General features: G+C 42.8%; 1 protein-coding gene across 1 annotated transcript; it reads right to left on the bottom strand.

Annotated features, from left to right (window-relative positions):
* Nucleotides 1-2,703: 2,703 nt before the first annotated feature.
* On the bottom strand, nucleotides 2,704-10,209 carry RFC2 (replication factor C subunit 2). The gene is made up of 11 exons (XM_080357057.1): nucleotides 9,582-10,209; nucleotides 8,413-8,482; nucleotides 7,735-7,776; nucleotides 7,426-7,532; nucleotides 6,629-6,730; nucleotides 5,924-6,024; nucleotides 5,084-5,241; nucleotides 4,679-4,744; nucleotides 4,116-4,196; nucleotides 3,667-3,780; nucleotides 2,704-2,995 (listed from the first exon to the last, which is right to left on the bottom strand). The coding sequence occupies exons 1-11, from the start codon at nucleotides 9,701-9,703 to the stop codon at nucleotides 2,885-2,887; spliced, it is 1,074 nt and encodes a 357-aa protein (XP_080213183.1). The 5' UTR covers nucleotides 9,704-10,209; the 3' UTR covers nucleotides 2,704-2,884.
* Between the last annotated feature and the right edge of the window lie 2,337 nt (nucleotides 10,210-12,546).

A 12,546-nucleotide genomic window follows, 5' to 3' on the forward strand; every position in this document is an offset into this window, starting at 1 on the left:
TGGCTTAGGGGAAGAGTTACTTGTAGCTCCCACAAGTGTGTTTGTTCCTGCTCCCATAGGACTTTTACAACAGAGGAAACATAGTGCGCTTAGGGATCTACACACACCGTCAGCTACAGCTCCATTTTCTGCTTACTCCAGCCTAGCACCTATTTACACTCTCTGACTTCCTGATGTTTTAATGCTTTGCAAAATAATTGCATGGGTGGGAGACACCAGCTTCCCAGGGAGCCTGAAGTGGACACAATGACAGCCACAAACAGGCAAGGAATGGAGGACATGCCTTTGTAACTGAAACAGTGTTCCTGGCCCTCACAGGGCCACAAAATTGTCACCCTTGGTGATCAGCTCTGTACCTGAACAAGCTCCCACTCTCCATGAAGTGCTGCAGACTGGATTTTTTTGCTGAAGGGGAAAGGCAAGCCCTCAATGATGTGAGAGATGTTATACCTACTGGTGATTCATCTCTTAATTAAATGATTAGGAGAAGATTAGCAGCAGTAAAACATCTTTGGCACACAGTAATAGATCCAGCTAGAGAACTCCCAGAAAGTTCCAGCCATTGGGTGACTGTGCAGTCAAGACATTAAAATACAAGATTTTTATTGCTTTCCTCACTAAGCAGAGAGGCGGATTAGACCAATTACGTTTTCCTGGTGTGAGGTTCCTCTACTGCCAAAATCTGAGTTTGAAAGTTGTGGAGCCAAAACAGGCAGGGCAGGAGCTGGAAATGGAGAATCTTCCCTCCTTTCTAGGAGCGTGAGCAAATCCCCATGTCACAGCTCTCCAGAACAGCCTGCTGTAGGGAGAGGTAAAGCTTTCTCAGCTTTACAAAGCTCCTGAAGCACTTCTCAGTGAACTCATTATACTGGAAGATATCCAGAGTCTGCTACAGGAACTCTCATCAATGTTATCACAGTCTTGTTCTGAAACACCTTACGGTTTTTATTTGCAGTGGGTGAGTACATACGTGTGTGTTCACTGGTGCACTGTCCTTTTAAGACTCGTTTTCAGGTGTGCCAGGATTTCTGGTGCTCAACCAAAATTGCCAGATCCTGTGTTGTCTGAACATCGTGCAAGGAGAAAGGACATCCCCCCTTGGTCTGTGTATCTCTTTCCTCACATCAGGTAGGCAGCCAAGTGAGCAATTCGCTTCCAGTTTTCAATTTAAGATGCATTAGAAAAGTAGTTTTGGCACCGCTGGTGTGGCTCGGAAATGGAGCTGGAAAGCTCTGCACTGAGTAACCACCTTTGGTAGAACCGGCTGCATTGGTGGCCTCTCGGATTGACACTATTCCTCTTTAAAGTAAGTTTGATGATGTCCCCCAGTGCTAGATTAGCCTGGAAGAGTCTGCTCCAAACTCGAGCTGTGAAAAGCAGCTACTGATTAGAGTTGAGAAGAAAACCACTTAAACCAGGTAGGAGCAGGAACTTCTGTATTTCTCGCCCTTCCGCTGGCACCAACACAGCAAACCGGAGGATGCACGGGAGGTGCATCAGGGGCGTAAGGACCAGTTTTACTCCTCCTAACACCACGTGCTATTTTTTGAAACTTGCAGTATAACACCTCTTCCTTCCCCGTTCAGCACTGAGCAGATTTAACTCCAAAGCAAAAACAGAGTAGGCTGGTTGTGATGTAAAGCCAAAGGAACATTAACCTACTCTTAATTTAAATATGCCTTATTTAAGCTTTGAGGGATAAAAGCTGTGGTGCTGTAGAGCACTCGGCTGCTTAAGCCCCTTAACATAATACTAAATTATTTGTATATTTAACAGTGTTTGTGCTAGTAGCAACAATTCACTCGCTGGGAATCAAAAGGTAAGCTCAATAAGTATCTAGTGAAGGAAGAATGTACTTTGAATATTATATCCACTATTCTATGAGCTATTTGCTTTACTCTATTTGGGAGCAAGCTCAAATGTGTCTGCACTTTAGCTGCCAATTAACTTGCTCTCCTGCACTTTCAACACAAAACACTTGTCTTCAGGTACCAGTGACGTGCACCTCTACCATGCTTTGTTTGACTGCTATAAACAGAACATACTTAATTATATTAAGATTGCTCTGCTTGGAGACACACATCTCGCATCTGATATGGAGGCGGCCAAATTCATTTATATTTGCTTTCGCTTTGCTTTTCACCCTTTATTGCTCACCCGCACCGATAAGGTGATTTCCAGAACTGAGCAGACAGGAAAGCATGATGCTGTAGCTTTATGGTATGCTGCAACTGTAGTAAATTGACTTTACCTAACCTGGACAAGCAAGAGCAGAAAAGGCAACTCAAATGCAGAGCAACCCAGAATTTGGTAAATTAAAAAAAAAAAATATCCAAAATAAATAGCTGGCACCATTAAGAAATGTGTAATATTTCTTTTGTATATGTTTAGTGAAAATAACTTCCTTACCAACAGCAACCAGGAGTGGCATCTGCTCAGCATGCCTCAATTACAATTCCCTTAAATGCCTTATTTTGTGCAAAACCTTTTCCTTCTTGGTCTCAGCAGGACCACCACTCATGGTCGGGCTTGAAATGTAATCACTAACAACACGATTCAATTTTTGTTTCTCCTGCACTTAGGTCTCAGTAGCAGACATAAGCAGTTTTGTTGAGTGCACTAGACAGACCTTATTGCTCTTGACTGTCGCAGTCCTCTCTTCTACCCCAGTTATACAGCAGGCGAGAGTACTTGGGGTAGATTTTAAAGCTTTATTGGTCTAAATAAAAGAAGTACAAAACATTTTTACAATAGAACCTGGTTATTTTTCTGCAATTTAGCAAAGTGTGGGGAACAGACTCTGTGCATGCAGAACTCGGGGCAGATGGGGAGCTGCTGACCTTGCACACCAGCCCTTCCCCTCACAGAATGCCCCGTGAAACCCTTAACTCGCCACCGGGGCTGCCGTCTTCTGACAGAGCCTGGCCAGCAGTCCAGCCATCTGCAACAGGGAGTTCACACCTTCTGCTATCTTCATGTGAGTGTATCCGATTTCCTGGGGATAAAGACATCGTAAAAATCACCTGTTTTCTCCCCCAGTCTATGTGCAGTATGACTAACAACTAAATAGAACATAGCCCTTACTTAGAGACCAACTTCAGAGTCACTTACACTCAAGAGAAGCGCAACTTTACATATAGACCAACTAGAATGCCTTTTTTTCCTTCTTTTTTTTTTAAAATCACAGCCCATATTTCTCCACTTTCTTTGTAAAAAGCAAGGTGCATATACTTTAGGATAGGTTTTAAACCTGAAGAGTGATTCCATTACAGCAGTTTACTCTTTGTCAACTGGCTGTTACTATAATATTGTACTGTCTGTTGGATGTATGTGCTTGAATAAAGTTCTCAAGGAGTTATCTGAGGCTTTGAAGTAAATAATAATAAATTCAACCAGCATTGTGTTTGTTATTAATTTGAGTTATCACTAAAGTGACTTTAGCACTTCTGTGGGTGGTTGGACTTTAAACTGCAAATGATGATTCTTATTGACAAACTAATGATGCAAACTGGGGAAAAAAAGCAGTAATAAGTGGAGAAATACTTTTTGGCACTAATATATAGCAAATATCAAACAGAAAACCCTGAGGCTGCCCCTGTATTAGGGATCACATCCTCCTCTTAAAATGGCCCAAAAGACCTCACCAGCAGCTAGGTTAGAACTAACCTTGATAAATTCCAGTTTCAGATACTCTGGCATTTGAAAGGTTTTACACACACGGAAGATGTTGCCAATCACATCTTCTGGAGCGTAGCCAAGTCGCCACAGGTGGGCAAGAATCTGTGCAGGCAAGAATAACTATATTTATCTCCAAAATTTATCAGGTAGTCAAGCATATTCACTTTTGGAACAGCTGTATAAACTACTGGAACTGCAGGTACTATTTATCAAATGATTTAACATCAATTGTTTAGCAAGTAAATTCAATATAACTTGCTTTTTTGCTTGTTGGCTTATTCATCTGAACAAACCTCTGCATAAAAGGAGTTTAATTCATCAACTCATCTACATGGTATTGCCCTTATTTTGAAAAACAACTCACACTGTGAATTCTTCAAAACAAACAAGAATTCTGTAGAGAAGTGTCTATGCAGACACAACACATGAAAACCAACCTTGTATGCTTCATCAATATTTGCATTTACACAGTGCTGTATCATTTCTTTCACAAGCAGAGGATGAGGCTCGTCACACACCTGTATCAAAGAGAAATATTACACTTCAAAATGTTAGAAGGCTGCATTAAACCCCTGGTATTTTCACCAAGGTTCTATACAGTTGAGGTGCTAAATCAGACACATTCTATAATACAGATTAAATTTTAAGTAATATGATTTTTCTGGTAACAGTTATCCTGCCATGACAGAGTCAATAGCACAAAGTAACACCACCCAAGTAACAGATTCCACCGCTGTGAAATTTCCCAGCAGTTATATGATCCCTGTGATTTGAGAGAGCTGGAAAGCCACAAAGTCTCAGCCGAGCCATTGGGGACTGCATCTCGCTCTCCTTTACAGAAGACATGGACACTTTTTTGCAGCCTAATGCTCTATTTGCTACATATGTAGTTCTGTCTGCAAACTGGCAAAGCACTTTCAAAGGCTTAGATATGTGACCAACGGTCTCATCCAGCTCTCGTGCTAAACTTCCAGCATCACACTTTTACACTATTACTAACCTTGAAGACATTTTCACTGTTTATAAAGCCAAATCCAGAATATGTGGACTGTAAGTTGTTTAATGCCTGTGAAACAAAAAATAAGACTTCATTGATTTTCTGAAGTGCTCTACTTCTCCCTCCCCTCCTCAGGATGAAATACACTTTCCAGAAAATGATGCCAAATAAGCAGTTTTCAATTAAGCAACAGAGTAAACAGCAAACTTTGTTTCTTCCCACATTTGATATCCAGTTCGCACCAATTCACTTTTAAGGAGCAGATCCACCTTAAAACCTCACAAAACCAAACGGTTTAGTTACATTTGTGCCACAGATCACATTCCCCTTGCTTTACATCTCCAAAGATAAATCCTTGAGAGCCACAATTCAATGTTTTTTTGCTTTTAAGTTTTTTGCTTCTTGTACCTGTCTCATATCTCCTTGCGCTGTGAAGATAATGGCCTCTAGTCCATCATCTGTATATGGCACATCCTCTTTCTCAACAATTTTCAGTAGCCTTGCAAGGATTTGTGAATCTGTCAGCTTGGTGTAACGTAGCACTGCACACCGGGATTGAATGGGTTCTGAAGACAGAGATGCATAATTAGTATTTCCCTCTTTTCTCAAAAGAATACTATTTGTTTTCATCTTGGAGGAAGATATCTCAGCTTTCAACACTTTGTTTCCTTTTAAAGGAAAAGAATGTCAGCTCCAGACAAAATATAGCACCTCCTTAAGCACATACAACTGTCATAGTCCTTCACTTGAGCCCAGATGTGCTCCTTGAGTTTTCCCCGATACATGCAAATACATATGAAGCTTAGCTGCTCCTGTCCTCCTGCATTTCTGAATGTATCTTATTATGCTATATAAATGGCTAAACAGGAAACGTCTAAAGGTCTACAATGTGTTAGCCTATAGGTAAACTTCTATGTTTCAAAAAGCAGGACAACAAAAGGGGTTCAATACCCAGTAAACAACACATGAAACATCTTAAACTCTACCAGAGTTGGAGGGACGTTAAGCCCAAAGTATGAGAAATCTGTTTCTGCAGCCATGCATAGCACTATCCATCAAAAACAGCTGTTCAGGAGGTTCACTGGCTATGCAAATACACTTTTATTTTATTAGCTGTATGTACAGGTGGTTTGATTATTCTCAGATGTACCACAGTTCCTTGCAATGGGCAGGTCCAAGGTATTTCTGAAAAGTGCCTTGGAAGTTAGCGAACGTGACAAAAACACTCATGGACTAGCAGCACTTTACCTATGATTTTGTCAGAGGCATTGCAGGCAAGGGCGAAGCGCGTTGTTTTGGAATAAATTTCCATTGTTCTTCTCAACGCTTGCTGTGCTCCATCTGTCATGCTGGGGGAGAAAATAGGACAGATTTTGCCCTTCACTGACTTACAGGTACAGCCTAATAACTTTTTATACAAGCTTCAAGTTTAGTGATATTAAACAGTGCTTTGTAAATTAGTTGGTATTCTGGCGTGGTAAACTAAGCAGCCTTTTCTAGTCATGTGAACACATCATCTAGCCATGCAGGTCGTCACTGAGATCTCTGTAAAACTAACCGGCAAAAATAAATCATTAATACTCTGAAGAACACTGCTAAGAACACTACTACTAACATGCAGATGGAGAATGCCCCGTTTTCATCCAGTGAAATTGTCTACATAAGCCAGACTCTTTTCCAAGGGAAAGAGCCAGTAAATTGGAAGATGCTTTTTCATGTACAGCTAAATCACAGTCTGTTTACCCCAATATTCAGCATCTCCTTTGAAGCAATGATCTCTGCTTGATATGAGTAACCGCACGAGAACCAGAGTTCAATGCATATTTATTTCCTACGAAATCATTTTTGATAGCCTGATAGAAACATCTAAGACTGTCCAAGAGAGCAGCTCCGCACACAGCACAGGTACAGTACATTTCACATACAAACTGACGTTCAGAAAAAACAACGTACCTGTCTGCTTCATCAAGGATGATTATCTTATGCCGACCTTTTGGAAGTGTGACCTTTTGCTGGGCAAACATTTTGATTTTGTTTCTCACAACATCAATGCCTCTGGAACAATAATTGAAATGATTCATGATCAGTTGAGTGTAATTGCATAATAGATTTTATTCAGCAGCCAGAGTGGCTGAAGCATTTCTGAGCTCCCTGTTCTGCTGTTTGTTCCTGGCCTTCAGCTGTGCCAGTATAACCATTGTGAAACCATCCTGTAAGCCAGGCTGCCTGATTCAGATTTTAACACCAATAATCCTCCTTTTTGGAGGCTTTGAAAAAATAATTTAACACTACCAGTATATACATATCTCAGTGCATGTATATATATTCATATATATACATATCAGTGACCTCAGAGTACTGTCATAAAAGGACTTCTGTCTGGCAAAAGGTTGGGGTAATAAATGAACAAAGGCAGACGCATTTGAGACAGCTTTGCTGTTCTGCCACAACTTCACACAGCTACATCCACAGACACAGCTGTAACTCAGAAGTGTTTAAGAAAAACAGCTGGACAGAGTGTGTCTTATTAGCACAACACAGATGCTTTCCTAGACAGAGTCCCAACAGAGACTATGTTGATAGTTGGACACCAAAGACTGCCTACCATTTAGGTGGAAAAACTGCATTAAAATAAGTACTAAAGGCCCTAATAGAGCATTAAGCCTATCACGTTGGCCTGAGTTGCACCAAAATTAAAAATGGATACTTGCTGCTCCATTAAAAGTTTGATAAAGTTTATTCATTCTCACCTGTCATTTGAGGCATTCAGTTCCAAAACAGCATCCTTTAACGCAGGGCCAAGCAGAGCACGAGCCAAGCAGAGAATACTGGTTGTTTTACCTGTTCCTGGGGGACCCTAGAAATACAACAATGCAGCAATTGGTGGCAAGTTTAATGTCATTTTCTAAGTTGTGCTCTCTACAGTGGTCCCCACTCATGAAAACCAATATATCCAATATATCAGGTACAATTCAAATCTATACTGTGAGACTATTGTGGTCAGATTTCAGAAGGCAGGACCAACGCAGTGAAATACAGTACAACACAACAATACTTACAGCAATTATAATATTTGGCACATTCCCCTCTTTTGAAAAGACCTAAGAAAGAATAATAAGAAGATATTTTATAGGGAAATAGTGGGAACACATAGTTTTCAATTCTCTTCTATTTCAAGCACAAGAAACAGTGCTAACCCATTATTTTCTTCCCTTGTGCTTTAACTTTTTTGAATCTTGCTGTTTCGTGTGTTTTTTTTAATTAAACCATCAGAAGTCATTCCTTAGAATAACATGCCACAGGTCATTAGTACTCTTGCCTTTCTGTTGCATCTATTTTAACTATATGCTTGCTAGTATAAGCTCTCTGTTAACAAATGTTGTGTTCACAAACTAAATTGTCAAGGAAAATATTTTTCTTCCAGACAAACATTAAATTTATGTTTCTTTCTGTTACACAAATTATATTTATTTATTTAAACAATATTATTATAACAGCTACAAATTTGCTAAGTTGTATCAAACCCGGGTCAATCTAAACAACAGCCCAATTCAAGAAGGTGTATTTGCTCAGAACACCACCCAAGCATGTCTTACAACACATAATTTCTTAAGTAAATCAGAAAGTTAGTTTCCACATACTCAAGTATGGATGTAAAAATAAAAAATGCTTTTATTTGTCTGTTGATCTGTGCAGAATTATGTTTTTTGAACTACCCCAAAGGGACAGCTACACACCTCCAACCTGCTCACAGTATCTTCATTTCCAACTATTTCACATAGCTTCATGGGTCTGTATTTTTCCACCCTGTAAAAGCAAAACCCCACACACTTCAGCACATCTAATGAAACTTCCATAGCACCGTACACAGACAGAAAAGAATTACATTAGACAACGTGGGACAAAGGTGACTTGATGCGTCTTTAGTGCAAACGCTGCAGGGCCCTCAGTGCTAAGCGCAGCATCCCACCGCACCAAGGCCTGAAGGGGCTGGAGCACAAGTGTGATGGAGCGGCTGAGGGACCTGGGGGGTTCAGCTGGAGAACAGGAGCTGAGGGGAGACCTTCTGATCTCTGAACTGCCTGAAAGGAGCTTGGAGCCAGGGGGGTCGGGCTCTGCTCCCCAGGAACAAGCGCCAGGAGCAGAGGAAACGGCCTCAAGTTGCGCCGGGGGAGGTTGTATCTTGGGAACAATTTCTTCCCCAAAGGGCTGTGGGCATTGGAACAGGCTGCCCAGGGCAGTGCTGGAGTCACCATGGGGTAGTGCCAGGGGTGGATTATGGTTGGACTTGATGATCTTGGGGATCCTTTCCAAACAAAATGATTCTATGATTCTACTTGCATACTATAAAAAGCAAGGAGAAAATGCTCAACACGGACATGACTGTAGTGCCTCAGCCTGATGCCATGGCCAAGGGGACACACTACGTTGTCCACCCTCACAGTTAGCACAAGGCAGGGCTGACTGCAGACTCCACAAGGACTTGGTGCTTTCACCCAGGGCTGCACAGTGCCCTCTCCCACCTCACTGGCCCCAGCCCTGCTAGGGTAGGTTACTGTGAACAGGCAGAGCCCTCGCCGCTGCCAGAACCCCCCACTTCTCAGTCAGACCCAGCCCCTGCAGCCCGTGGGCACGGAGGACACGCCTACGGCCTGGCCCACACAGTGGGCGCCTACAGGCCCCATCTTGCGGCGCGAGCCCCCACCTTCCCGTCAACGGCGCACCCCGCCCCCAGTTCACTCCATAGGCTACGCCAAAGCAAGCCCCGCCTTCCATCACGCTCTGAACCAATAGCCGCGCGTCCTCCGTCTTTCCTCCCGCCCCTGGCCCTATCTCGCTCAATGGCCGCCCGCGCTCCCTCAGAGCCGCCGCTCCCCGCGCAGGCCGCGCCGCCTTCGCCGCTCACCAGGGCAGCTCGTAATGGCCGCTGGCGGCGGGAGCAGCCCCCGGGGCTTCGGCCGATCCGCGCTTCTCGCCTGCTGCGGGCCCGGCCTTCTCGTCCTCCGCGGCCTCCACTTCCATTTCCATCCCGACGGCCGCTGTCTCACCGCCGGCTCCGTGAGGGAGGGCCGTGCTCCTGGGCCCGCCTCGCGGGGCGGGCCGGCGGGTGGGTTGTTCTCCGCGCTCCCGGCCCGCGTGAGGCCGCTGAGGAGAGGCAGGGGGTGGCGGGCCGCGGGCCGCGCTTAGCGGAGGAGGGACTGGCGCACAGCACGGCTGGCGGGCTGGGGCTCGGCTGTTCTGGACTCCGACAGCTTTTCCTGCCGTACTGACTGGTTAAGTGTTAAGATAATTAATAAAAACAAAACAAAACAAAACAAAAAACACCCCAAAAAACAACAACAAACCAAGCAGTAAAATGTTTTGCATTTCAGGAGTCTAAACCTTTGTTTCTTCTAGCTACTTTTATTTCCCCCCATAAAATGAAAACAATAAAAGATGCATCACAAAATACTGTAAGTAGTTATAATGGGGGAGTGATTCTGATGCTACTGTTAGGATTTCTGTATCAATACTAGTTTTAAACCTTAGTAGTTACTGGGGTCTTGGTGCATTTTTAAGCTCTGCTTATGCTTCACATCATGACATTTGTGTTAGCTTGGTGAGCAGAGGATCTGGCCTTCAGTCTGGGCTCTGACTCCTTCGGAAATGTTTCTAATTGAAGATGGATTTGAGGCAGAAACTTGGAACTGATAGTTTTTGAAGCCCTGTGTGAGTGGCGATGCTCTAAGGGAGCAACTTCCTATCACTTGCCGCAACATTTGCATTCTGATGTTACTGTTGGTGCCTGTTACTTGGTGTTCTGAGATTGGCACATGGATGTTTGCGGATGAAAGCATTGCCCTCAGCCTGTGGAGCTGGTTCTGTGCATGGCCTGGCAGTGGAGTTTGTTGATTTTCTCATAAAGCTCTAGAAGTCTCGAGGGTGAAGTTTTCCATCACGCAGAGTGCAGTCTCCTATCTGAGTCTTTATGTAGGCAGGATGGTCAGTGCTTTAATCTTGTTTTGCATATTTTTTATTAATAGCTGTACGTGGTTCCTAGTGGTTTTAGAATAAATGTTATATAAAGGTGAGATTATAAATGGTTTACAGCATTTATGTGGCTGGCTGAATTAACTGTGGATTAACTTTGCCTCCATTGCAGGTAAAGTAGCAAATTAAATAGCAACATAATTATGCTCAGACAGTTGGCACTCTTTCACTATTCAGACTATTTCTAGCACACAGTCTGGATGAATACATTGTTCCTGTAATACCTCGAACTGACTGTGTTACTCTTGTCTTCGGATTTAGCTTACTGCAACACTCAGCAGAACCCAACACGAGACACTGTGACTGCTTAGAGTGCTGCTGGTCACAAAAGTCTGTCATTACAGCACAGTGGACATGCTTTGGTTTCTTGCCAAATTAAACAATTGTTATGCTCTTAGGAAGTACCAGCCTTTAGATAAGTTATAATGTCTCTGGGCAGCATTAATTCTCCCACTATATGTGCAGGATTGCTGCTGATAAGCAGCTGAAGGACAGGAAGAAAGGCTGTTCATAAGAATTGTTGCTGAGAGGCTGATGACAGATGTTGTGATATGTTTCTGCTAACCAATTGCAATGTTTCTTTGGAGCGCGGCCTTCTCAAGCACTGCAGCTTCTGTGCAGGTAGTAACTCCTTGCTTATCCCCAGTGGTTCTGTATTTTACCAAACATGGAACAAGTATTTATTGAGGGGTCAATATTGGTAGGGATGTGTGACAGGTGGATAGGCAGACCCGAGTTGAAAGATTTAAAACTTATCTGTCCCAAAATGTGAACTGTTTTTATTGTAGCATGTCTGTTGAGATCATAGGATACACCCAGGATAAAATGAATTCCCAATTCATTGCTGAAATGGCAGAACTCTTTTGATGTGTCATCAACAGTGCCTGAATACACATGCATGCACCAGATGCACTATATTATCCTGAAAGGCTAATAACTCTGAATTTAAGATTATTTTTTCTGACCTGTCTCCTTCCCACTCCAAAATCTATAGGAAAAGGTTACTAAATATTTGAAATCAGTACAGAGTACAGATAATGGCTTCTTGGTAATGATTTGCTTAGCAAGGGGAATGGTAGTACTACTAGGAATGAAGGCCACCATGACAGAAATAAATAGTGATCTTTTGATTATCCCAGGGTCAAGAAGTCCCAGCTGCAGGTGCTTGAGGTAGGGAATGATCCTTTAAAGACCATATGGAGATTTTTTTCAGATCAGCTCCATCCAGTCAAGGGCTCATGCTTCAGCCTCTATGGGGAAACTAAAGCCCAATGCAACTGGTTTTGTCAGAGGGGTGGGTAAATGCAGAAGCTGTGGCAAAATAATTGCTGTTTTGCATACTGTGGTTGGTGAAATTGAGAATAACTTGTTTTGAACTTGAACAAAAAGTTGAAATTAGTGAAGGCGTTAAAAATTGAGACAGTAGTTGAAAACAGTGGAAAGCAACAGTGACGAAGTGATGATGAGGGATGTGAGGTATAAAATCCATAAGGAAATATGAATAAAAGATAAGAGAAGAAACTAACATTTGGGCAATCATTAGTGAAAAGTATGTATCTGTACTGCTTATTCAGTACAGATAAGTAATAAATGAATTCTTATATACAGTGGTTTTGGGACAGAGGGGAGAACTGTTTAGTATTCAAGGTCATTTTGCTTTTGAGTTAAATCTGTGAGCTCAGCTTACCATTATTGTTAGGCCTAATACTAATATTTGTTATCCAGCAGGTCTAAAAGGCTGAGGGCTGAGACCTTGAGTTGCAGCATGCAGGGAAGTGCAGAGTTCCTTGGGCCGTCCATCCCCAGCAGCCCTGCAGTCTTCGTTAATGCCATCGTCTCCT

This window comes from Nesoenas mayeri (genome assembly GCF_963082525.1).
Source record: "Nesoenas mayeri genome assembly, chromosome: 20".
NCBI classification, from domain to species: domain Eukaryota; kingdom Metazoa; phylum Chordata; class Aves; order Columbiformes; family Columbidae; genus Nesoenas; species Nesoenas mayeri.

Bases quoted from the DNA above. Each gene is read 5' to 3' on its own strand.
- RFC2 (XM_080357057.1), bottom strand. From the start codon at position 9,703: ATGGAAATGGAAGTGGAGGCCGCGGAGGACGAGAAGGCCGGGCCCGCA. The intron at 6,731-7,425 runs GTGAGAATGAAT...TTATTGTTCCAG, and splicing joins CTGAATGCCTCAAATGACAG to AGGCATTGATGTTGTGAGAA. The intron at 4,745-5,083 runs GTACAAGAAGCA...TTTGTTTCACAG, and splicing joins CGCAAGGAGATATGAGACAG to GCATTAAACAACTTACAGTC.